Source organism: Equus caballus, chromosome 5, assembly GCF_041296265.1.
Source record: "Equus caballus isolate H_3958 breed thoroughbred chromosome 5, TB-T2T, whole genome shotgun sequence".
NCBI lineage: Eukaryota > Metazoa > Chordata > Mammalia > Perissodactyla > Equidae > Equus > Equus caballus.
The window spans coordinates 35600770-35628591 of NC_091688.1; the positions used below are offsets into that span (position 1 = coordinate 35600770).

A 27822-nucleotide genomic window follows, 5' to 3' on the forward strand; every position below is an offset into this window, starting at 1 on the left:
AGAGACTTATGCACCCTATATTCATTGCAGCATTATTCACAACAGCCAAGACATGGAAACAACTCAAGCACCCATCAACTGATGAATGGATGAAGAAGATGTATACAGTGGAATACTAGTCAGCCACAAAAAAAGACAAAATCATCCCATTTGCAACAACATGGATAGACCTTGAGGGTATTATCTTAAGCAAAATAAGCCAGACAGAGAAAGACAAACACTGCATGATTTCACTCATATGTGGAAGATAATAAACACATGGATAATGAGAAGACAGTAGTTGTTACCAGAGGGGAAGGGAGTTGGGAGGTGGGAAAAGGGGTAAAGGGGCACATATATATGGTGACGGATTAAAATTAGTCTATTGGTGGTGAGCATGAGACAGTCTATACAGAAACTGACAAATAATAACGTACACCTGAAATTTCACAATGTTATAAACCATTATGACCTCAACAAAAGTTTTTTTTAAAGAATTAAATTGAGGAGGAAGATCCAAGATGGCGCCATGAGTAGTCCTCTTTGTCTCTCCCCCTTCGAGTCTACAATTATTTGGACACTCATTGCTTAACAAAGGATATCCAGATAGCATCTCAGGATGTCTGAGAGACCCACGCAACTATACATCGGAAGGCGGACGGACTTCCCTCCGGGGAGGAGGTGGAGATAGGTGAAAACTCTCCGACCCCGACCGAACAGCCTAGTACCTGCAAGCGGCTTTCTTCCAACGGACACCCCCAGAAGATCAACACACACCTAGGGCAGGAGCGAGCACACACCAGAGGAGCGACGGTGGAAACAGGTGACCAGAACCCTACCTAAACTCCCCTCAATTACTCCTAAACGCAGAGGGAAACTCTAGAGTTGCACACTTGAGCCCGTGGGGAGAGTCTCGCCCCGCCATTGGCAGGGAGATCCCACCTGGTGTCCACGGTGCCTGGAGGGTCCCAGAGAGAATCACAGAGGGCGTGGCGGCCCCCCAGCTGCCACTGCCTGCACAGCCGAGCAAGGGATTGCTGGAGATCTCTGAGAGGACTGGGGCTGGGTGGAGCTCCAGAGGCCAGCTCCGCGGCCCAGGGGGGAAGCTCCAGAGTTCCGCCCGGGCAACAGACAAAACTCTCTGTCTGCCATTAGCGGAGGGGCCACACCCAGCACTCACAACTCTGGGAAAGTCCCGGAGAGAATCCCAGAGGGCGAGGCAACCCCCAGCTGCCATTGCCCGCCCCATGGGGCAAGGGATTGCTGGAGATCTTGGAGAGGACTGGGGCTGGGTGGAGCTCCAGAGGCCGGCTCCGTGACCTGGGGGGGAAGCTCCAGGGTTCCGCCCAGGCAGCAGACAAAACTCTCTGTCTGCCATTAGCAGAGGGGCCACACCCAGCATCCACAACACCGGGAGGGTCCCGGAGAGGAGAATATCAGGCAGGGCAGCAGCTGACCAGCTACCACTGAAATCAGGATCTCCGGCTATCCCCCAGTCAGGGCAAAGGGCTCCCCAAGTTCCTGGGGAACAGGACTGGGGATGGGTGGAGTTCCAGCGACCCAGCTCCATAGCCTAGGGGGAAACCCTACAGGCTCACAGCAGCCTCAGTGAAAGCCTCTGCACAGCACTAGTAGAAAGCACCCATCCGGCAGCCACAAGGCTGGAAGAACCTGGGACAAAAGTAGCATAGCTAGGTGAGCTAACCACAGACTGTAGAAGATGCCAATAGCTCTGCTGCGACCCATAGTGTACAAGTGAGATTTTGTGGGTGCCGACAGTGACAGAGCGGCAAATATAAGTGATCCTACCCCTGGCCACTGGAAAAGCCCATAACACCATTGCAGACCCCAAGGAGGGAGCACGTTTAGGTGGGCTGCAACAGTAGGCACCAGCAGCCTGAAGCCCCCCCATGACAGCCCCCACGGCAGAAGAGGGAATGCAAAGGACCACTGTGACTACGAGAAGGGGCCCAGGCCCAGTTAGCAACTGCAGATAGGGTTCCTGGTTGGTGCAGTATAAACAGCTGCTCCCCCACCACAGCAGCAGAAACAAGTGGAAGGAGCAACTAATCTCTATCTCTATGCGGAGGCACAAATCTACAACATCAAGCAATATGAAAAAATACATTAAATCTCCAGAACAGAAGGAAAACAACAAATATACAGACAACAATCCCAAAGAAAATGAAATATATATAAGCTAAATGACAATGACTTCAAAACAGCCATCATTAAAATACTCAATGAGTTAAGAGAGAATTCAGATAGACAACTCAATGGGTTCAGGAGCTATGTCACAAAAGAGTTTGATACGATAAAGAAGAACCAAACAGAAATACTGGAAATGAAGAACACGATAGAGGAGATTAAGAAAAATCTAGATGCAGTGAACAGTAGGGCCGATAATATGGAGGAAAGAATTAGCAACTTGGAAGATGGGAATATAGAAATGCTGCAGGCAGAGGAGGAGAGAGAAGTAAGACTAAAAAGAAATGAAGAAACTCTCCGAGAATTATCAGACACAATTAGGAGATGCAACGTAAGGATTATAGGTATACCAGAGGGAGAAGAGAAGGAGAAAGGGGCAGAAAGCCTATTCAAAGAAATAATGGCTGAGAACTTCCCAAATCTGGTGAGAGAGATGGATCTTCAGGTGACAGAAGCCAATAGATCTCCAAACTTTATCAATGCAAGAAGACCAACCCCACGGCATATAGTAGTGAAGCTAGCAAAAGTCAATGACAAGGAGAAAATACTAAGGACAGCCAGGCAAAAGAAACTAACCTACAAAGGAACCCCCATCAGGCTATCAGCAGATTTCTCAGCAGAAACTTTACAGGCGAGAAGAGAGTGGAATGATATATTCAAAAATCTGAAGGACAAAAACCTACAGCCGAGAATTCTCTACCCAGTGAAAATATCCTTCAAATATGATGGAGAAATAAAAACTTTCCCAGATAAACAAAAATTAAGGGAGTTCATTGCCACAAAACCTCCTCTTCAGGAAATCCTCGGGAAAACACTCATTCCTGAAAAATCAAAAAAAGGAAAGGGGCTACAAAACCAAGAGCAGAGGAGATAAGTAGAAGGACAACAACAGAGAGTAGCAGCTCTTCATCAGAACAGATTAAACCATGGGACGAGAAACAAAGGAAATTGAAGAAAACTGGAAAACAAGACATAAAATGGTAGTGGTAGGCCCCCGCATCTCAATAATCACTCTAAATGTAAATGGATTGAACTCCCCAATCAAAAGACACAGAGTGGCAGGATGGATCAAAGAACAAGACCCAACAATATGCTGCCTCCAGGAAACACACCTCAGCCCCAAAGACAAACACAGACTCAGAGTGAAGGGATGGAGAACAATACTCCAAGCTAATAATGAACAAAAGAAAGCAGGTGTCGCTATACTAATATCAGACAAGGTAGATTTCAAAGCAAAACAGATAAAGAAAGACAAAGAGGGACAATACATAATGATAAAAGGGACTCTCCACCAAGAAGACATAACACTTATAAATATATACGCACCCAACACAGGAGCACCAAAATTTGTAAAGTAACTCTTAACAGAACTAAAAGAAGACATCAACAACAATACAATAATAGTAGGGGACCTCAACACACCATTAACACCAATGGATAGAACATCCAGACAGAAAATCAACAAGGAAATAATAGAATTAAATGAAAAATTAGACCAGATGGACTTAATAGATATATATAGAACACTTCATCCAAAAACAGCAGGTTACACATTCTTCTCAAGTGCACATGGAACATTCTCAAGGATTGACCATATTTTGGGAAACAAAGCAAACATCAATAAATACAAGAGAGTTGAAATAATATCAAGCATCTTTTCTGATCATAATGCTATGAAACTAGAAATTAACTACAAGAAAAAAGCAGAGAAAGGTGCAAAAATGTGGAGACTAAACAACACGCTTCTGAACAAACAATGGATTATTGAAGAAATTAAAGAAGAAATCAAATATTATCTGGAGACAAATGAAAATGAGAACACAACATACCAAATCATTTGGGATGCAGCAAAAGCAGTCCTAAGAGGGAAATTCATCGCAATACAGGCTCACCTCACTAAACAAGGAAAAGCTCACATAAGCAACCTCAAATGACACCTAACAGAACTAGAAAAAGAAGAACAAACAAAGCCCAGAGTCAGTAGAAGGAGGGAAATAATAAAAATAAGAGCAGAAATAAATGATATTGAAACAAAAAAGACAGTAGAAAGGGTCAATGAAACAAAGAGTTGATTCTTCGAAAAAATTAACAAAATCGACAAACCTTTAGCCAGAGTCACCAAGAAAAGAAGAGAGAAATCTCAAATAAATAAAATTAGGAATGAGAGAGGAGAAATCACAACAGACACCAATGAAATACAAGGGATCATAAGAGAATACTATGAAAAACTATATGCCAACAAATTGAACAACCTGGAAGAAATGGACAACTTCCTAGACTCCTACAACCTCCCCAAACTGAATCAGGAAGAAATGGAGAATCTGAATAGGCCAATAACAAGTAAGGAAATAGAAACAGTAATCAAAAACCTCCCCAAAAACAAGAGTCCAGGACCAGATGGCTTCTCTGGAGAATTCTACCAAACATTCAAAGAAGACTTAATACCTATTCTTCTCAAATTATTCCAGAAAATTGAGGAAGATGGAGTACTCCCTAACACATTCTATGAAGCCAACATCACTCTGATCCCCAAACCTGACAAGGACAACACAAAGAAGGAGAACTACAGGCTGATATCACTGATGAACATAGATGCAAAAATCCTCAACAAAATTCTGGCAAACTGAATACAGCAATACATCAAAAAGATTATACACCATGATCAAGTGGGATTTATACCAGGGACACAGGGATGGTTCAACATCCACAAGTCAATCAACGTGATACACTACATCAACAAAATGAAAAACAAAAACCACATGATCATCTCAATAGATGCAGAGAAAGCATTCAACAAGATCCAACACCCATTTACAATAAAAACCCTCAATAAAATGGGTATAGAAGGAAAGTACCTCAACATAATAAAGGCCATATATGACAAACCCATAGCCAACATCATACTCAATGGACAAAAACTGAAAGCCATCCCTCTGAGGACAGGAACAAGACAAGGGTGCCCACTTTCACCACTCCTATTCAACATAGTACTGGAGGTGTTGGCCAGAGCAATTCGGCAGGAAAAAGAAATAAAAGGAATCCAAATAGGTAATGAAGAAATAAAACTCTCACTGTTTGCAGACGACATGATGTTATATATAGAAAACCCCAAAGAATCCATAGAAAAACTATTAGAAATAATCAACAACTACAGGAAAGTAGCAGGGTATAAAATCAACATACATAAATCAGTAGCATTTCTATACACTAACAATGAACTAACAGAAAAAGAACTCAAGAACTCAATCCCATTCACAATCGCAACGAAAAGAATAAAATGCCTTGGGATAAACTTAATCAAGGAAGTGAAGGATCTATACAATGAAAACTGCAAGACTTTCTTGAAAGAAATTGACGACGACATAAAGAGATGGAAAGACATTCCATGCACATGGATTGGAAGAATAAACATAGTTAAAATGTCCATACTACCTAAAGCAATATACAGATTCAATGCTATCCCAATCAGAATCCCAAGAACATTCTTCACAGAAATTGAACAAACAATCCTAAAATTCATATGGGGGAACAAAAGACCGCGAATTGCTAAAGCAATCCTGAGCAAGAAAAACAAAGCCGGCGGAATCACAATCCCCGATTTCAAAACATACTACAAAGCTACAGTGATCAAAACAGCATGGTACTGGTACAAAAACAGGTCCACAGATCAATGGAACAGAATTGAAAGCCCAGAGATAAAACCACACATCTATGGACAGCTAATCTTCGACAAAGGAGCAGAGGGCCTACAATGGACAAAAGAAAGTCTCTTCAACAAATGGTGCTGGGAAAACTGGACAGCCACATGCAAAAGATTGAAAATTGACCATTCTTTTTCACCACACACCAAAATAAACTCAAAATGGATCAAAGACCTAAAGATTAGGCCTGAAACAATAAGTCTTCTAGAAGAGAATATAGGCAGTACACTCTTTGACATCAGTTTCAAAAGAATCTTTTCGGACACTATATCTCCTCAGTTGAGGGAAACAATAGAAAGAATAAACAGATGGGACTTCATCAGACTAAGGGGCTTCTTTAAGGCAGGGGAAAACAGGATTGAAACAAGGAAACGGCTCACTAATTGGGAAAAAATATTTACAAGCCACTTATCCGACAAAGGGTTAATCTCCATAATATACAAAGAACTCACATGGCTTAACAACAAAAAAACAAACAACCCGATCAAGGAATAGGCAGAGGACATGAACAGACATTTCTCAAAAGAAGATATAAATATGGCCAATAGACACATGAAAAGATGTTCGTCATCACTAATCATCAGGGAAATGCAAATCAAAACTACACTAAGATATCACCTTGCACCCGTTAGGTTGGCAAAAACATCCAAGACCAAGGGCGACAAATGTTGGAGAGGTTGTGGAGAGAGGGGAGCCCTCGTACACTGTTGGTGGGAATGCAGGCTGGTGCGGCCACTATGGAAAACAGTACGGAGATTTCTCAAAAAGTTAAAAATAGAAATACCCTATGACCCAGCCATCCCATTACTGGGTATCTATCCTAAGAACCTGAAATCAGAAATCCCAAGAGTCCCTTGCACCCCTATGTTCATCGCAGCATTATTTACAATAGACAAGACGTGGAACCAACCTACATGCCCAGAAACCGATGATTGGATAAAGAAGATATGGTATATATACACAATGGAATACTACTCAGCCATAAAAAAAGACAAAATTGGCCCATTCGCAGCAACGTGGATGGACCTCGAGGGTATTACGTTAAGCGAAATAAGCCAGTCAGAGAAAGACGAACTCTATATGACTCCACTCATAGGTGGAAGTTAACATATTGACAAGGAGATCTGATCGGTGGTTACCAGGGAAAAGGGGGAGTGGGGGGAGGGCACAAAGGGGGAAGAGGTGTACCCACAACATGACTAACAATAATGTACAACTGAAATCTCACAAGGTTGTAATCTATCATAACATTAAAAAAAAAAAAAGAATTAAATTGAGCTGGTATAAGGCAACAGCTTTAATAATGGAATTCACCTGTTATTAGCCTAACCCTCAAACTCCTTCCCCGCCACTGTCTCTTAGATCTAATCAATATTTGAGGTGAGAATAAGTTGGGATGCAATTTCAGTATTTTTGGTTTACTTTTATATTAAAACTCCAGAATCCAACAGTTATGAAATATTCGGTACCATAAAATTTGTCTCTGCTTTCCAGTCCCTTCTCATGCCACTTTCTCAACAAAATTCTGGAGGGAATGGGAATTGTTGGGCAAAACCATTGGTTTTTCCATTGAAGGTTCTTCCAGATTCCAGCCGGTGCTGTCAGCCCACACTATCAACTAAGTTTCATCTAATTTGTCCTTCTTCTCTAAATTTCTGTCTATGGTAGCCTCTTTTCTGCTGTTCCGTATCCTAAACCAGCCTCCTGCCCCAAGTCTTGAGCTATTGCCTTTCCGCTCATCTACAAAGGGCACATTTCTTTCTGGAATTTAGTCTATTGAGGGTGTTTTGCATACACCATTCATTACATATCCCATGGAACAGTGATTTTTATTTTGGCTTTGTTGTTGTTACCATGGAATGAAAAGACTTTCATGTCCTTCTATATCATATCAAGAGAAGAGGTCTCAAAAGGTAGTGTCTTCTTGATAAAAAATACACCAGTTTTCTGGCAATCTAAGGCTGAAAGACAGAGATAAGACACTGGTCCAAGCTCAACAAGAGATAAATTCTTGAGTAAGCTAACAACCTAGGATTTCTAAAGACGTAGACATGAGACCAAGTAAGAGTTTTAAATGGCAAAGGAAGAAGGATTAGAATGAAGAAGTTAAAAAGAGAATACAAAGTCAGGTTTTCAGCAGCTCTTGACAACTTCATATTCTTTCTTTTTTCTTCCTTCTCTGTGCAACTAACATGTGATAGCTGTGTGTTTTTGCACATGTAGTAATTATGTATTTCAGGAAGACACGCTTCCTAAAAATGTTAAAAGTAATATAGCTTAATCTTGTGAAAGGAAATAATTGGGGAAATTCCATTTTTAATTTCAATCCTTCTTTGGTCCCAAACAGCTGCCCCATTCACTATATGTACAGAAAGGCACTCAACCACTCAATACTGAACAAGTATATATGAAGAATGATGAGCAGGATTGTTCAGGAAGTGACTCTGGAGGCGCAGGTTGCCTAGAAATGAGCTAGCTGGCTAGGGACTTCTCTCAGTGGGAAGGGCTGTGTACAGTTACTTCCCCAGGTCTCAGGGACTGTGTCCTTAGCTTTCCCAGCACTCCTCAAAACAGCTGGGTCCAAATTCAAACTGCTTGACTTCTAGACCCAAATATTTATTCTCATCACCACTCCTTGACACCCCCACACATGCAAGGCCCCTGTTTTTCTTCTAATGGTGAGTAGCGGGACCTCTACCAGAGAATAATCCTGTGTTACATCTAGCTCAATCACAATATAATTATAATACTTAAATATAATATAATATAATAATTAGTTATATATAATAGATAATATACATACTATATAATAGAGTTATACTTAATTTTATTATAGCCTATCATATATAACTATAATTATATAATATTAGTTGCTACTATTTGTTAAGCTCCTATCATGTCAACACATTCTTCCTATTCCCTATCTCCCACCACTTTCCTCCTAATAACGCTAACTTACTCTTAAGATCTGTCTCAGCTTGCTTGTCGTTGTCAGTTCCTTCAGGAAGCTTTCCTTACACTCCCCTAGCCTGGGTTAGATGCCCTCGTTGCTCTCCCAGCTCCCCATATTTTCTCTCTTGCAACATGTATCACCCTGTATTGGAATTGCCTGTTTAATTGTTGATCTCCCTGACAAGAATACGAGTGAAGCCGGGTACCTGAGGGTTGCTGTAGATATTCAATACGCAGTTTGCTTTTTCCTGTTTAACTGGGGCGGTGACACGGTGAACTGGAGGATTTGTGTGCTTGTTTTGCAGATTCATGAGCTTATTTTGCAGAAGAAAGAGAATGCCTTCAGGGAGGTTGTGATCTCCTGGATGGCCCGCCCCCAGCAGCCATTGAAGCCAAGAAGTCAGATTGCCCGGGGGCTATCAAGAGCGACTCCTTCGTTTCTCCAAGGCTCCTCCTGCCGAGCCCCTTAGCGCTATAAAACCCCCTTGCTTTCTGCTTTTGGGAAGGCAGATTTGAGCGCACCCATGCTCCCACCTTCTCGTTTTGTTCAATTTGCATAAATCTTTCTCCAAACACCAATGTCTCAGTGCTTGGTTGACTGCACATCAGGCACACGAACTTGAGGTTAAGAGGTTTGGTATCATGAGCACCACGAAAGGAGGGAGAGCAATTGCTTTGTTGCTCTTTATATTGCCAGTACCCAGAATAGCACCTGGCACATAGTAGGCATTCTATAAGCATTTGTTGGGTAAATAAATAATTAATGCTATGTACTTTATGTTATGTAATAGGAAAAAAATCTACCATCATGATACATAGACCAAGTTTCCTAAACAGTTAACTCATACTTCCTTTCTTACACGCGGTTCTAAAAAGGCAACTTGCGTGAAACAGACTCTCGGCTAGAAGAGTGACGTCCTCCTTGCCCGAAGATTATTCCCCTGGAGAAGATGGCCCAGCACCGCCTAGGGATTTTGCTCCTTTGCCTGCAAACCTGTGAGTTCTGATCCTTGCTGATCCCCTCCTAGTTTTCTGTTAAGTTTTTAAAATTGCCCTTAAGGAAGACATTGAAATGCCCTTTTGATCTGTTTTAAAAGGGGGTCCCAAAAGAGATCCAAGTGGCTGAGGAGAGACTTAAGATTTAAACGTAACTATTTTTCAGCTTTAGAGTTTGTATTTCTGAATTTTTTCTGTGTCCAGTCTCCAAAGGTCTGAGACAAGCCCTTCTGCTCAGGAGAAGATAGACCCACCCAGAAAGCCTGGCAAAAGAATAAATAATCCCAAACATCAAATAACTCAAAAGCAATTTCTTTTTGGCTTTTATAGTTTTTGGTTACATATAGTTTTGGTTATACAGTTTTTGAAGGAGACCTGCCCTCCCCAATTATATTTCATTACTCTAGCAGATTAGAATGATGTATGACTATAATTGTTATTGTAAAAACTTCATCTCTATAAGCTCCCCTTATTTTCAAAGCACATCAGAGCTATTACCCTGCTTATACCCTCCCAAAACTCTCAAAAATAAATGAGGAAGAGATTATTATCCCTATTTTACAAATAAGGTAAGTCTCAAAAAAGAAATGGAGAAGTTGAACTAAAAATTCTGTTTCTCTTACTTACAGCTTAGCAGTAAACTATAAAGGACAAAATGAGTATTGATTGTTGTTAGTACAAAGAAAACTATGGAACAGTAACGTAGCTCTGGGAGTGTTTTGTCATTGTATATATCATCTCATGAAATTCAAGCAATTGCCTTGTTTATACAAAAATTGACTGCGTTTGGCATTTCTAAATCTACTTAAGATATTTCTTACCAGCTCTGAAAATGCACTAGCAAATTCCTGGCATGAGTTAGAACACAGAGAATCTAGGGAGTTAGGATTTCCTGAAAAGGTAGAATCAATGCACCTTGCTCTCTCTGTTTCCGGACCATTTAAAGCTGTGGCTCCTCTTTTTTGAGCTTCATGGAGACTGCAACCACTGGGCAGGCTAAGTTTTCAGAGCTTATGCTAGACACCCTGACATGGCAGATATAAAATGCAAGCAGAGGGGGAAAAGAGTTGGATAGTACCTAAATAGAAACCTAGGGATGTCCCCAATCTTCCAGAGAAGGCCTGGGCAGGGTGACATTTGATACCACTTAATTTGCAAAGCATTCTACAATTTTTTTGCCTGTATTTTTATGTTATCCATGCTAAAACCATTGAAGTAAGCAAGATAGATATTATTAATCCCATTATGCAAAAAAAAAGAACAAGCATAAATTAAGATTCAGGTTAAACGATTCACCTGAAGTTTCAAAACCTGAAATTGGTACAGCTGGAATGGACGTTGGTTCTTCCCGTCCCAAGACTATAGCTCTGTTTACTCTACATTCTTTCTGACCTCCTCACTTATTAAGTTTTCAGATCCTTGATGCTCTTCAAAGGGCGAAGCACATGCTAAGATAAAAGGCAGTTCTAAGATACACTTGTCTCATCTACTGAATCTGAAATCAAAAGTTGTTGGCTCTGCTAGTAATGAATCGTTTATCCACCAGCTTTGTGACTTTGGGGAAGTCCTACTAGCTCTCCCTGTTGTTTCCACTTCAAAATGGAGAAACTGTTAGTGCAAGAGGGCTGTTTAGAGAAGCAAAATGATAATTCTTGTGCAACACTTGACACAGTGCTGAACATAGCAAGTGCCTAACAAATATTAGCTAATGCTGCTGTCGTTTTTCACACTTGCTTTTCACGTGATATTAGGAAAAGTTGGGACTTTATTGCACAGAGATCCTGGACAAGGCTCCTCTGTTTGGGATGGTCCGAGGGATGTAAGCAGGAGGAAAGGTGGTGGGAGTTTGAGCTGAGGTGTAGGCTCTTGGGGTTCTAGGAGAGAAAACCAGGGGTGAGATATTTATTTTGTCAGGGACCCATGAAATGGAGTTGGGGCTTGTTTTTATAGCAGTAAAGCCAGAAGTGCATTCATGTACCATCTGCCTTTGCTGCATGGATCTGTTTGCCTCATAAAGATTATTGCACAGGCATTTCCTGCGTGCAGAAATATACCTTAAATTCCTCCTGCTGCTCTTTCTGGCAGAGGTGGTCCCTCATTTTTAGCATTGGGCTTACTAGTTAACACTGATTTTATTCATTTCCCTGGAATTCAGAGCGGTTGGGGCAGCTGAGAAGCCGTGGAAAAAGGAGATTAGAAATCCCCATTTTCCCTTGAAATCACTGAAATAAGAGAAGTCTGTGTGTGCAAACTCGTGACTCCTTCATGCTGGAAAAGTTTTCTCTACGAACCAAGATTCCTAGTCATACTCAGACCTCAACTTATTCATCATAACTTGTGAACACTATGATTCTAACTGTTCCTCCAAGTGGCCAACTGGCCACACCCCCTCTGGGGTAGAAGAGAGAAGAGTCTACCACATTTGCTGCATGCCCATTTCCCTCCACATGTTCTCCCCCACATTCTTTTAATGCTTCCTTTTCTCCTCACCTGTCTGGCCTCACTTTTGTCAACCCCTCCCCTTGTTCTCTTCTCCTATCTCTCACAAATAATAGTAATAACCAACCATTTATGGAAAAAAATCACTACACATCTGGCATTCCTCTAAGTAGTCTACATTTATTATTTTGTTTAATCCTCACAATACTCTGAGATGAGTACTATTGATATATTCCAATTTTACAGATTAAAACATTGAGACACAGAAAATTAGAGATCATTTAGCCAAAAAGTAGAGGAAGTAGGATTTGAACTCCAGTGTCTTACACTTAACCACTGAGCAACGCTGCCTTCACCAACTTTGAGGCTAAAGTGAAATAAAATACTGTCCTTACTATTGGTCGTTACCACATTGTAGGAATTGTTAGCGAAGAGTGGTGTTTTATTCTCAGCAAGACAGGATTATTCAGGCAGAGGCTAAGCCTGTCTCTAAACCCACTTGTAGAGGAGGGTTGGGTTTGGTGGGCAATCTTTTGCCAATAACGAAAGTTTAGGCAGGCCAGCAAGGCAGAATATCCAAGGAAAATACCATATCCAGACATAGTTCAAGCACCATTCTCATCAATCTTATTTTGGTTGACTTGAATTAGCTTCTTCAGAATAAGCAAAAGTCCATTGTCAACAGTCTTCATATCCTGTTGAATGTAGAACACAGTCATGGGGCATTCCAACAGTTAATATTTAGAAGTCCAAGAGATGAGTGGGCTCATCTGGATATCTGTCCATGAATAAGTAGGCCCCAACCACCATCCTGGGGGTTAGAGACAGGATTTCATGCCTGAAGAAGAGCCCTGATAAGAGCCAAATTGCCACTGGTCCAAAGTCCTTACAGAGAGGAGCCTTCAAGATAAAGACAAAGGCTCTGTTCTAGAAAGAGATTTGAGCAGACTACTGCCACAGACACTCAGAAAGGGTTCAAAACCAGAAGCTCAATTATAGAAATGGAAAAATATGTTATGAATGGTGAAAACTGGATACCAGGACATCAGCCCAAAAATCTAATTTCCAAATAGAGGCTGGGACACTCCATCCCTGCGATAACACAAGACTCCCTCAGAGGGAGTAGAGGCCCACCTTGTCAGCCTGCTCAGCTCTGGAAATCAATCTGGTGACCGACAAAGCAGCCAGAGTACCGTCACAGCAGGTGCCCAAAGGTCATGCAGGGTCACTCAGGCTACTCAAGTATTTCCTGAATCAAACCTTTCTTGTATGGAATCTTGGAGAGGGAGGAATTTGAAAGTTTGTGGGTAACCAGGCTCAGCTATGTGGAAGCTGGAAAAGAAAAAGGTATAAGCAATCAGTCGGGGTACCAATGTTGGTGGAGCTGTCTACGTACCCGTATTTCCTTTGTTATACTCAATTTTTGATTATGTGCTAGTGGAGGGGAGTGGTGGTAAAATCAATGGTTGGCCAGGATCCTATCTCTGTTTTGAGAACGTGTGTGTGATTGTTTCTGCTTGTTTTGAAGAAGTGGATTCAAGTCAACCCAAATCTCAATGAAGATGATATCCAGTAAAAAAAAAAAATCCAGCAGAAAATAGTATACTGTAGTATGGAAGTGGTAGCTTCCTTTTTTAAATCTCATGACCAAGGAATTTCCACCCACAAAAAGAAAGACACAAAATTCCTGCTCAACCCTTTGCTTCCTCTTTGCCCTCTACTTCCCTTCACTCAGTATAACTGGTTACAACCATCTCTCGTTTGGGTGCCACAGGGTACAGCTACCTCTAGTCACCCTTCCACACCTGAAATATTCTGGGAGATTCCATCCCCACTTATTGATCAGGAAGGCAGTGGAAGGGAAGAGAGGAGGGGAACTTGAACTAGTTCCAAAAAAGAAAAAGAAATGCTTATTTGAAGGATCCCAAAGAAGCAAGGGGGTTTATGTAGCTGTTAAGCATCAATACACTTCCTTATTTCCACTCTCATTAATAGCTACATGTTGACCTTCTCTAACATCTCTCCAATATGCCAACTCTTCTTTTCCCTTCATTTTTGCCTGGGGATGTTATTTTCATCTCTGTAACAATGCTTCCGTGTTTTATATAACAAACATATACAGTGCTTAGTGTATGCCAGGCACTTTTCTAAGGGGTTTACAAATACTAACTCATTTAAATCTCACAACACTTCTATCAGGTAAGTGCTATGAGCTTCATTTTAAAGCTGATAAAACTGAGGCACAGAGAGGTTGTTGACTTTCCCAAGATCTCATGGCTGGTACCTGACAGAGCCAGGATTCAAGCTCAGGCAGTCTGGTTGTTCATCACTTAGTCGTGATGCCTCACACGGGGTAGACAAGGTGCTCCTCATGGCAAGACTCCCTTCGGAGTCTCTCTAGATTCTTCTCCATTGGTATACACACTTGAGAATGCTCTCATGTCATTTAATCCTTATAATTCCTCACAGTGGCAGGGCGTGTCTTTTTTATTTCATTTGCCAACCAGAATCCTGAGACTTAGCAGGAAAATGACTTATGCATGGTCATTTAGCCAGTTGACAACAGAGCCTTGACTAGAACATATTTCTTGATCCCTAGTTCAGGACATTTTTACTAATCATGCTGTGAAAATCCATCATGTACATCTATGCATTTTTTTTTTTTTTTTGCAAGCAGTGTGAGATATTGGAGTGGAAAGGAGTTACAGTTAGCCAACTGCTCCTTATTAATCATTTTATATCTTGGATCTTTCACACCAAGATCCAAGAACCAGTAGAATTCTCTCTTGCCCTCATTTTCTCTTGCTATGAGTTTTTCTATCTTGCTTTTTATTGCTGGAAAAGGGGTAACTAGGTAAGCAGTCAAAAAACTATTCATTCTTTCAACAAACATTTGATAATCATCCACTAGTTGTTAGGGAAATAGTAGTGACCAAAACAAAGACTCCACTCATGGCAATTACATTCTAGTGGGGGTAGGGGTTGGGGAAGATAATAAATAAATGTGGACATTCAATGCTTTAGTAGTGATGATTGCCATGAAGAAAAACAAAGTAAGGCAAAGCGATAGAGAGCAATGGAGCGGGGATTGCTGCTTTAACACAGTGATCAAGAAAGCTCTCTCTGATGAGACGACGCGGGAGCAGAGTTTCGCAGTGAGGGAATACTAGAAAGAGACTTGTAGAAAAGGACAGCAAATGCAAAATCTCTAAGGCAACAGCAGGTGTTCCTGGCCTGTTTGAAGAATGAGAAAGCCAGTATGGTTGGAGTGAGTGAGGGAAAGAAGAATAGGAGATGAGGAGAGAGAAGGAGGGGCCAGAACAGGCAGGGCCTAGTAGATGATGGCAAAGTATATGAAAGGATACTAGAGAGCCCCCCAAAACCCCAAGTGTATAGTCTCTTTGTTTTTAATAGAATCTAAGGAAAATTAATTGGTTTTTAGATCTAAGTGCCCTCTCCGTTGTCATCAATTTTTGATATTTTGAAATCTTTTTGGATTCCACTCGACACTTCTTTAGTAAGTTTCTCTTGCTCACCTCTGAAGAATTTCCCTCAAGCCAGGTAAAGTCCTCCCACTCCGTCAGTCTTTCTAACCCAGATGAAGTTCTGATGCTGTTTTTCCCCAAATACCTTTCTTTTTCTCATAGTCTCTTTTACTTTCTTCTAGTCAGTGATTTTTGACACCTACTTTATCATGGAAAGTACATTTGTAAAGTCCACCCACACCCATCAGTTCATCCGGGGAAATAGGAGTTGTCACCTAACACACAGAAAGGCATATTAGGCAGGGAAAGGTGCTCAGCTTCCCTTCCATGAGGGGAAGGCCACGTCCAATGATCAGCCTGTCCGCAGTGCTATCTGTCGAAGCTGGTGTCATCCTGCCCTTGGAGTCCCAGGTTCCCTCTTCACCAGAGCTACCTAGGGGTCACAGCAAACATATTTTTCTATCCAAGTTCACCCCAGAGTTCCAGCCTTTTCTTGCCTTTGATTCTCCTCTAGAGATATTGCCAAATTTATTTCTTGCTCATGTAAAAAAGTCAGGAGTCGGCAGTTTCATTGGTAGAATAGTCCACAAGGTCATCAGGGACCCACACTTTTTCAATCTTCCTGCGCCATCATTCTCAGCGCTTGGCTTCCTCTTCTTTCCCGATACAAAATGTCTGTCTGAGATCCAGCTGTCATGGTATTCCAACCTGCAAGAAGAAAGAAAGAGATGAAGAAAGCACTGTGCTCTCTTCTTAAAGACGTAGAAGTCATATACAACACTACCACTTTCATCGCATTGGCCTGAACTTAGTCACATGACCAACCGTAGCCGACAGAAAGCTAGTATTCTGGGTGATCATATGCCCTGCTAAAACTTGGGGATTGTTACTAAAAATGAGGGAGAGAACAAATATTGTAAAACAACTAGCAGATTCTGCCACAGCTCCCCAAACAATACTTCAAGCCTATTCTCCCTTCTTATCTCCCATCCTTTCAACTGCTTACTTAGATGGTCCACCATCGTCTCAAATTCAATATTTCTAACACTACATTTGTCTTCTCCTTTTGACTTCTTTCCATCTGAAACTTAATCAGTTTTCTATATCTATCAGTTTTCCACTGACACAAAGTAGACACTCAAAATACGTTGTTGAACAATCAAATCCTATTAGATGCCTCCTTATTCCTTGCCTTTCTTTGTGTTGTCTCTCAAATTCATCCCTTCCTTCCCATTCCCATTATCATCCCCTCATCATGACCAGATGGCTACAAAAGCCTCTGAAATGGTCTCTCAAGCCCAGCTTCTCCCCCCTACACATCGTTATTATATTACTATGACCCTAAAACATCATTTTAATCTTTATCCTCAAAAGCTTTAATAGCTCCCCTCTGTGTGTGGTATAAACTTCAAACTCAAGGCTGTCCCAAATCCAAACCTAATTTGTAGCTTCAGCCTTATCTCTCTCTACTCTGCTACTCAAATCCATACTCATTCAACCTACATCACACGTTCTCCTGCTTTTAAGTGTTTATTCAGGACCTGAGGACGGAAGACACCCATCCTTTCCCTTTCTAGCCAAGAAAATTATATTTACTCTTCAAAGTCCTCCTCAAATTCTGCTTTCTCCAAGAAGTTTTCTCTAACCACCACAGCTCCAAGTGATCTCTCTCTTCTTTGAATTCCTACTGCAATTACTATCTTTACCATTCACTGGAATTTATCACCTACTACCTCATACTACAAAGGAGAGTTATGTGTATGTGTGTGTCTTATTTCCCTAACCAGATAGGAAATTCCTTTAAAAGGCAGGGAATTTCTTTTGGTCATAGACTTGCATAGTGCATTTCATAGTAAGTCTTCAAGACATTTTTGTGCCACAATTTCTCTGTGAAATTGAGTTTTCCTTAGGTCCCCTCCAACACTAGTATAACGTCTGAATCCCTTCAGCACCTAGAAAAATAAATATTGGGGTTGGTTGATGTGGACATTCTTTTTTAAAAATCTGAAGTCTTTAAAAGAAGAATAAAGTCCCCTAAGTGGAGTGGTACCTAAAACTATCCCTCTGGGCTTTACTTGAATTAGCTATTAATAATGGCTTTTCATACATTCTTCAGTATAGCCCTCGTGTCACCAAGGCCATCATCGAGATGGACTAGAGAAGCCCTAAACGGCAGGTACCAATTATTAAGATGATGGGTGGTTCTCGTCCTCATCATTATCATTATCAACCTTAGAAATGACTAGCATTCATTTTGCCTTGATGGTTAACAAAGCAATTCCACTCATAATATATAATTTGTTGATCACTAATTAGATACAGCGAATTTTATAGCTATTATTTCCATTCTATGAATGAAAAAACTGAGACTCAGAAAGGTTTTGTGACTTTATTAAGGTTGCCCAGCGCATAAGTAGAAATACTAGCACCTACGTCTCCAGCCTGCCTGTCTTTCCACTACACGCTATGGTTTTGCAGCTGCTTTCCTCAGACCACAGTCCGAGTGTTTAAAGTAGTCAGAATCCTATGCCTGTGCAAGCCCTTTGCCTTTTCTCAGCAGGCCCAGGATTCTCAACAACACCAGGAGCACAAATAGCAGCAGGACCTCCCCCAGCATTGCCTATCTGCCACCCTCAGTGTTTCATCACCCTTTGCTACCCCCAGCACCATTTCCTGAATGACTTGCTATGGGAAATAAGATACGCTTCCAAAACAGCCACACACTAACCGCCTGTGGCACAACCGCCCCAATGCTAAGCAGGTGTCAGCCTTAGCAAACGGCCTACACACTTCCTGGGGTTTAACAAGAGAACTCACCAGAATTGAGTCTATGGAACCTACATCCTGTCCATCATCTCACACCTAACCTGAATCTAAAGAGTGGAATGGTAATTGGGAGCTGGGGCTGAAGTCAAAAAAGCCTTAAGAGATGTGGGCGATCTGGCACCAAGACCAGCTGTAGAGTTTGCAGAACCTAGTACAACATGAATATATGGGGCCCCTTGTTCAAAGAATATTAATAATTTCGAGGTGGCAACAGCAGCATTCAACCGAGTTCAGTGTCCTTCTGAGCTCAAGGCTCTATGCAACTGCACAGGTCACATGCCCATGTCTAGAACAGCCAGGGATTCAGGCTGGGACACTCCAAGGGTCTCTCTACCAGACCTCATCAACCCAGTGGAACAGTTTATGTGGAGAGAATTCATGTTCAAGGAAATAGATTTTGTAGACTGACTCCTGCCACTGAAGGCAAGTTTAGTCTCTCTTTCTGTCCCCTCAACATTTGTTCCTTTTGCTCTTTTCATTTAGCACTCATCACATTGTATTATTTTTCACTTACACACACCTGTGTTATTCTCTGGGCTGTGAGCTCCTCAGGACCACAACCATATCCTATTCATCCTGAGTTCCTAATACAGCATCATCTGACATGTAGTTAGCACTTAATAAATGATTGTAGATAAGGGCCCTTAGTTTCCCCCTTCTCTGCACGCCCCACCCCCCCAGGCCTTGCCTGGGATATTCCTCCTAAAGGAAAATCTTGGTTGGTCTGAAAGGAAACAGGTTTAGACTAGCAGTCCCTGGGCTCATTCAGGAGTTCCCGGGCTAGAAGGGTGCCATAGTGAGACAAGACCATCATGTTAACAAATCCCTTTGCTTTTCTGACACTTCAAAATAACTTGTATTCCCAATGACCTTTATTCTTGCCCTCTTTATGCCAAGCCCTGGATAAACTTAAGAGTCAGCCTGAACCCACTTATGTGGAAACTTACATCCTGCTCTTTGGGGGAACATGCAGCCGTTACTCATCAGAACAGCCCAATAATTGTTCATGGCTGATGCCTTTTCTGATTGGCCAGTGGTTGTGTCTATTGGTTATTAAATATTTTGAATATCATCTATGCTGCCTCAAAACACCGTCTCTCATTAAATAGAGCTCAGTGAGAATAACAGAGTAATGAAAGAAGAGGAGGAAGAGAAGAAAATAACACCTTATAATTATACTCTTTTATTTTATAAACTGCGTAATAAACCAATTTTCTTCATAAGGTGATGGAGGAGAAGAAAATAAACCTTTTATTTTTTCCAATGTTAGATTTCAAAAACACTCATCTTTCAGCTTTTACTAGAAAGCATTCCTGGATTCCCAGAATAGATCAAGTCCCCTTGCCATTCTCTCTCAAATCACCTTAAGACTTATATATTTCAATCTAACCATCTGTGGTTATCTGATCAACACTCATTTCCTTCTTTAACTGCTAAGTTCCGGAGAGTGGAAACTCTATCTTTTTTTACTCACCATCGCGTCCCCAGTTCCTTGTATCATGCTTAAAAGAATAGATGCTCAACAAACATTTGCATTACAAATTAAATTAATAAATACCTGCCATAGTGTCCAGAACAAAACTGACCCTGAATAAATAACATGCGGTCATTCATAAATGTTTGGATCAATAAACTAACTTTGCTTACTTCAGAAGTTGTTCCAAAAGATTCTAGGCAACACATAGGTGAATTCCATTTATCAATTCTTTCTGCAGATATTATTTCCTAAGCACCCACTATGTTTCAGATACTCTTCTAGAGACTGGGGATATAGTAGTGAACAAAAAAGACCCCATAAATCACCAACTTAGGGAATGTTTACTCCAGAGCCTCTAAGGCAGTCTCTGCCTGTATCTCCCAGGAATAGTGGCATAAATCGTTTTTGCAAAGACTGCAGTAGCCATTCCAGACTCTTGTCCCAGCTCTTCTACCACTTGGGAATATGACCTTGGGAAAGCAAGACGTTTAATGTCTTGGACGTCATAGAAGTCTATGGTCTTCATCTCTCGAATCCCTTCTAGCTCTCAGACTCGATGTCTAGATAAACATGTTTGTAATGAGATAGACCCCTTGAAATTCACTGGGAAACTTAGTTCTTAAGTGAGAATCCTTTTGAAAATTTAGCCATCTAACATATAAAATATTCCTAGAGTAAAATGCTCAAAAAACAAAAAAATCCTCAAGAAACTGGATGAGCTGCACCCATGGCAGCTCCTTAGGGAGACTCAAGCCTGGGGGGACAGGAAACTCTAAAAGGTGCAACTGTCAAATGGCTATGGTTTTCTATGTATGTCCTCAGGTCTGGAAGTATCTGGAAGCAACACAGACATCATCACAGTGAATGGGATTCTGGGAGAGTCGGTTACTTTCCCCTTAAATATCCAAGGATCACAGCAAGTTAACAGCATTGCTTGGACTTCCAAATCGTCAGTTGCTTCTATAATACCAGGAAATTCCGGAACACCACCCATAATTACTGTGACCCACCAAGATTATTATGAACGAATAAATGTCTCAGGTCAGAACTATAACCTGGAGATCAGGAATCTGAGGATGGAAGATGCAGGGACCTACAAAGCCGACATAAGTTTAAAGACCTCTGAAAAGAAGATCACCACCACCACCAAGCACTTCAAGCTTCAAGTCTATCGTAAGTTGTGGGAAGACAGAGGGTTTGTTTTTTATTTTTACTTTGCAAATTTGCTATCAAAAGAACACGTATACTTCTGACACTTGGGTTCCCTAAATTGTTTTATACTTACAAATACTTATATAAATATACCGATACTTATAAAAAGGATGTGGCTTTGCTTGTTTTTAGCTCTGTAATCAATCTCCTATTCGCAGTTTGTCCCAGGGCCTTGTTTTTTTTTTCTATAAAATGTGAATAATCATAGTATTCACCTCCCCTAGTTATTGTGAGGATCAAGTAAGATAGTGTTTGCAAAGCACTTTAAAAGTTTTTGTTTATTTTGAAGTGATTACAGATACACAGAAAGGTGTAAAGAAATATACAGGGAGATTCTGTGCCCACTTCACCCAGCCTCTCCCAATGGTAACATCTTACGTGACTGTAGTACGAAGCAAAACCAGGAATTGACATTGGTACCATCTATAGAGCTCATTTAGATTCCACTGGGTATACAGGTACTCATTTATGTGTAAGTATATGTGTAGCTCTGTATAATTTATTCCCATATGTAGCTTCACGAAACACCACCACAGTCAAGATACTTAACTCTACCATCACCACAAGATTCCCTCATCCATTATAGTCACCCATTACTGCCCCTTTCCTGTCCCAAACTGCTGGAAGACATTAACCCATTCTTCATAGCTATAATTACATCATTTCACAAGTGTTACATAGATGGAATCATGCAGTATGCATGCTTTTGAGATTTGCTTTTTTCACTTAGTGTAATTTCTTTGAGAGTCATCCCAATTATTGCAAGTATCAATAGTTTGTATCTTCTTATTGCTGGATAGTATTCCACGGCATAGATCCACTAGTTTGTTTTAACTATTCACCTACTGAGGAATATTTTAGTTGTTTCTAGCTCGGGGCAATTACAAATAAAGCTGCTACGAACACTCATGTACAGGTTTCTACATGAAATAAGTGTGTGTTTCTCTGGGATAAACGCCCAAGAATGAAATCATACAGTAAATCCATTTTTCTTTTTTTTCTTTTTTATTGTGACAAAATATACATAGCATAATGTTTAACATTTTAATCATTTTACGCGTGCAGTTCAGTTGCATTAAGTACATTCACGTTGTTGTGCAATCATCACCATTATCCATCTCCGGAACTTTTTTTTTCCCTTTCAAATAGATTGTACTTTTTAGAGCAGTTCAAGGTTCATAGAAAAATTAGGTAGAAAGTTCAGGGAGTTCCCATATGCACCCTGGCCCCACAGACATGCATACCCTCTTCTGCTATCAACATCTCCCACCAGACAGGCAAATCTGTCACAATCAATGACGTACATTGGTGCATCATTATCACCCAGAGTCCATAGTTTATACTCTTCCTTCTCAGAGGTAGTCACTGTCACCAGCTTATTTTGTCTCTTCTATAGATAATTAATGTGCATACAATCATAGATAGATAATGATAGATTAGATAGACAGATAGATGGATAGATAGATGAATAGACAGACAGATGGATAGACACATGAATAGACAGACAGAAAGACAAATGGATATTAGAGTAGTCTTTAATAATAGCTCATTTAATCCACGTCAATTCTAGCAGGAGGAAATTGTTATCCTCGTGTTATAATTGAGGGATCTAAAGCTCAGCAAAGCTGTATTCCTGCTCCACCATTCCGCAGTTAGAGAGTTGTGGAGCCCGGATTCTGAACCAGGCCGCCAGTGGCGTCCACACTCTGACTTGGGAGGATGAAGGCCTGTCAGCCACAATCCTGACCTTCTCTGCCCAGCAGCTTTGCGCAGGTAACATCTGTTCCTGCTGAGAAAAATGAAGTGGGATCCTATTCTTCACCGCTATCCCTTACCTTGACACCCACCAAAAAAAGTCTTTTTAAAAATAAGTAAATACCAACAGAGACTCAAACATTCTTGTAAATCAAGTTTCTAAAGAAGTACATACACACACACACAATTTGGTCCATTTTTCGTTATACGTTGTATCTGTCAGTGTTACAGTTAATCAAAGTCTTTGGTCCAAACTTGTTTGGAAGTCTTTTTGCCAAGTCATCACTAATGCAAATCTGGAATCTTAGATCCCCCTAAGAGACTCTTAGGACCAGAGTTTCTGGCTAGGCTGGAATCAAAGACCTTTACAGCATCTTACTTCTCATGTTCTGCTCCCTCATGAGAACAGACCAATAGTTCCTATATTTACATTCCTAAATACACTGCCTTTATAGACACCACATTAACTAGAAAGTTGTGTGCCAGTTCCTTCTGACTCCTCGAGTGCCTTCCTCACATGGCTATAGTGGAAGGGACAAACCCCATCACAGCAGCCCTGGCAAGATGAACTAGATTTATCAACTCTGAATGTGGCCATTTTCTCATCTCCCGTTAGAGAAAAGAACATCCCCTTCCTTCTTTTTTTTTTTTTTTTATTTTTTTTTTTTATTAATGTTATGATAGATTACAAGCTTGTGAGATTTCAGTTGTACATTTTTGTTAGTCATGTTGTGGGTACACCACTTCCCCCTCCGTACCCTCCCCCCACTCCCCCTTTTCCCTGGTAACCACCGATCAGATCTCCTTCTCAATATACTAATTTCCACCTATGAGTGGAGTCATATAGAGATCGTCTTTCTCTGACTGACTTATTTCGCTTAACATAATGCCCTCGAGGTCCATCCACGTTGTTGTGAATGGGCCAATTTCGTCTTTTTTTATGGCTGAGTAGTATTCCATTGTGTATATATACCACATCTTCTTTATCCAGTCATCAGTTTCTGGGCATGTAGGCTGGTTCCACGTCTTGGCTATTGTAAATAATGCTGCGATGAACATAGGGGTGCAACGGACTCTTGAGATATCTGTTATCAGGTTCTTAGGATAGATACCCAGTAATGGGATGGCTGGGTCATAGGGTATTTCTATTTTTAACTTTTTGAGAAATCTCCATACTGTTTTCCATAGTGGCTGTACCAGTTTGCATTCCCACCAACAGTGTATGAGGGTTCCTCTTTCTCCACAACCTCTCCAACATTTGTCGTTCTTGGTTTTGGATGTTTTTGCCAATCTAACGGGGGTAAGGTGATATCTTAGTGTAGTTTTGATTTGCATTTCCCTGATGATTAGCGATGATGAACATCTTTTCATGTGTCTATTGGCCATATTCATATCTTCTTTTGAGAAATGTCTGTTCATGTCCTCTGCCCATTTTTTGATCGGGTTGTTTGTTTTTTTGTTGTTAAGCAGTGTGAGTTCTTTGTATATTATGGAGATTAACCCTTTGTCGGATAAGTGGCTTGTAAATATTTTTTCCCAATTAGTGAGCTGTTTTTTTGTTTCAATTCTGTTTTCCCTTGCCTTGAAGAAGCGAACATCCCCTTCCTTCTGCCAGCTCCAGATCTAGCTACAGCATTACCTCAACTTAAATATAGTTGTTCTTTGATAACCCTTTACTAGCCTATAACTTTTTCAGTTTACCTTCTGATTGCTTTAGTAACAAGATTTCTCAAAAGGAACTTTTAAAGAGGTTTTAACTTTCATCACAGGCACTTCAAAACAAAACAGAAACTTAAAGAAAACCCACATACACTAGAAAACAGAACCAGAAAAAGTTTCTTAAAGGTTGTTTCATGCAGAATATGTGCATACACACATCCATATATGTCAGAACTTCACTTGTTCGTCAATGACGTGAGCAACTTCTTTGCTGAACTGGATAATGGTTTTGATGTAGCGGAAGAATATTTCCTAGTTTTTTTGTGCTATTCACAGTGTAATGGCTACAGAAAGGATGCCCTTTTAAGTTTAATCTCCTTTAGTAATCTTTCTTCCATTGCTTTCTTAAGTCTAAAGCAATAATCAACAAAGTAGTAAATCAAGCCCTAGTTTGTAGCATTTGCCAATTTCTGTGGTGTAAACACTCCCACTGTGGCTTTTTTTTTTTTTTTTTTTTTGCAAGGAAGATTAGCCCTGAGTTCACATTTGTTGCCAATCTTACTCTTTTTGCTTGAGGAAGATTGTTGCTGTGCTAACATCTGTGCCAATCTTGCTCTATTTTGTGTGGGATGCCACCACAGCGTGGCTAGATGAGCAGTGCTAGGTCCACACCCAGGATCCAAACCTACAAACTCTTGGCCTCTGCAACAGAACACACGAACTCAACCACTACTCCACCCGGCAGGCCCCTGTGGCTAATTGTAAGACATGCAAAGTTGCGAAGACTTTGTACATCCTTACAAAGGGCAGCTATAATAGATGTCAAAAAAACAGAAAGTGATGAGTTTTAAGTATTTATTAGCTTTGTTTTTAAAATTATTTTATTGTAGGTTTTTGTAATTTAATTTTTCATGATGGCTCTGTTTAATAACCATCTTGAAAAATTTCTGAAAAGTTAACAGTTGGCTCTCACAAGCTCCAGCTTACCACTGGCTCACATGTTTTCCCCTCCCAGGTCGGCTTGGGAAGCCAAAAATTACTCAGAGTTTAATGACATCGATGAACAACACCTGTAATGTCACACTGACATGCTCTGTGGAAAAAGAAGAAAAAAATGTGACATATACTTGGAGTCCCCTGGGGGAAGAGGGTAATGTCCTTCAAATCTTCAGGACCCCTGTCAACCAAGAGCTGACTTACACGTGTACAGTCTGGAACCCTGTCAGCAATAATTCTGACTCCATCTCTGCCCGGCAGCTCTGTACAGGTAACCAGCTCTGTCTGTCTCTCCTGGAGTCAGCAATCCCTCAGAAGAGCTGCACGGCCTGAATTTGAGGCTTGTTCTCCAGGGAAATGTGCCTCCCTTAGGCCGGGCGTGGTCCCCAGGGGCATCTCCTCCCAGGAAGCCATGGAAAAGAGTCCAAAGCCTTCTGAGAGATGCCAGGCATTGCAGGGTGTTCTGGGGCAGCCCCTGCTCTCTGTCTCAGTTCTGAATCTTGACCTGTAATAGTAGATAGTAGAGTTTCTCTCAGAGCTTTGGCAGTCCTCTGGAGGGCACCCAGTTTTGATAGTGCCCCTGAATGTGGACAAGCCTACCCGGCCTCTTGGGCCTATTTCCCAAGAGCTCAGTGACACTGCATTTTCTATTTCCAGATGTTGCAATGGGCCTCCATACTCGCCGCACTGGGCTGCTGAGTGGGCTGGCTGTGCTCTCTCTGTTTATGCTCATTCTACCTGCAGTGCTTCTGTTCCTTTTCTGCAAAAGAAGACAAGGTAGGATTTTCCCAGAAGGTAAAATTTGGAAATGCACCTTCCGTCTTCCGGGGACTGAAGTCATTTATCCAAGGTGGTGTGGAGAGGTTTTTATTCTAGGGTATCAGGCTTCCTACAGGCCCCGTGCCACCCCACCACCTCACCATCCCCAGAATAATGGCTCTGAGGACTATATGACATTACCCTGAATGGTCTTCAGATCTGTTTCTGGGATCACCAGTGTCTGCTGGGCCCAGAACTTGGGTTTGAGTTTAGCGCTGCCATTAACAAGCTGTGCTTTACTGAACACGTGTCTTTACCTCTCTGGCTCAGTGTTCTCACATGTGAAATGGGGTTTGGACTAGAGGGTCTCCGGGGTCACTTCCAACTATGTTGTATTTTGACTAGGACTTTCGGAGAGTCACTGAGGGACATGTACTAATTTTGTATCCCGTGATTGTCACGAGATCCCTCTGGATCCTGCTGTAATTGTGCCATTCTCAATTGAGGAAACTGGATCTTGGGCCCCTAGGGGGTCATTACATCCTCCTATTCCTCCTAACCCCATGTCCACCCAAAGCCCTCCTTTCCCACCAATCATGATAATGAGCCTGGATGTAGAAAGGCTCTGCTTGTACTTCCACGTGCCTGATTCTCCTCTGGGTCTAATTCCTCAGGTTCCTACTCCAAGACCTTCAGTAAGAACCCTGGTAAGTTCTCAGCCACAAGTTTCCCCGGATGACAACTGGGAGAGATGAGTTCACAGCAGAGTGGTTAAGACCAAGCTTGTGCTTGCATTGCAGGCAGTCTGGGGTGAAGGTCCCAGCTTAACCATTTATACCTACCAGTCATTTTATTACTGTAAGTCTGTTTTCTCGGTTGTAAAATATGTACAATAATAGGCTGTGCTGCATATGCTTAGTAAGTGGACTAAATGGAATTACACATATAAAATACTTGGCCCAGTGCCTGGCACATAGTAAGTACTCAGTAAATGTCAGCTACTGTACTTAAAATGGACGGGCCTGGGCTTAGCTAGAGAAAGGCATTCTAGAGGAAGAGTTTGTGACACTAACTATAACTCAAATGGCCTCACGATGGGGAGAAGTCACACAACTTGCTCAGGTCATAGGTGATCTTCAGGGTTTCTCAAAAAGACACCTGTCTTCGATCCCTCACACTCTTGGGAAGAAAGAAGCGGTCCTTTTTCACCAACAAATGAGGTAAGAGCAAGCACTCGATCTGGCTTACTTGCCACGTCTGGGGCAGGGGCCGAGACAGGACTGAACTCTGAAACGTGGGAACCCTGTGATATTGCTCAGTCAGACCCGTTATATGTGTTATATGTTGTTTGTGCCCTGGATTGTGAAGGTCCAGAACT

The 27822-nt window shown here is 41.4% G+C and overlaps 1 protein-coding gene and 1 long non-coding RNA gene across 11 annotated transcripts in view; one reads left to right on the forward strand and one right to left on the reverse strand.

Annotated features, from left to right (window-relative positions):
- CD84 (CD84 molecule) overlaps positions 1-27822 on the forward strand; it is a 51549-nt gene that overhangs the window by 18398 nt on the left and 5329 nt on the right. For 2 of the 10 annotated variants that reach the window (XM_070266930.1, XM_070266932.1), the window contains exons 2-6: positions 9717-9836; positions 20886-21236; positions 25705-25956; positions 26343-26462; positions 27119-27151. In XM_070266930.1, the coding sequence (XP_070123031.1) occupies positions 9791-9836; positions 20886-21236; positions 25705-25956; positions 26343-26462; positions 27119-27151 (802 nt within the window). In that variant the 5' untranslated portion in view covers positions 9717-9790. Of the gene's footprint in view, positions 1-9692; positions 9837-20885; positions 21237-25704; positions 25957-26342; positions 27665-27822 lie in introns of those variants that run through there. The other 8 variants (XR_290284.4, XM_070266931.1, XR_002807990.2 and 5 more) reach the window with 5 other exon arrangements.
- The window catches only part of LOC138924067 (uncharacterized), a 28079-nt gene continuing 12690 nt past the window's right edge, over positions 12434-27822 (reverse strand). The window contains exons 2-3 of the long non-coding RNA XR_011438660.1: positions 15812-16468; positions 12434-13607 (exon numbers count right to left, since the gene is read on the reverse strand). This is a non-coding gene — a long non-coding RNA (uncharacterized lncRNA). The remainder of the gene's footprint in view (positions 13608-15811; positions 16469-27822) is intronic.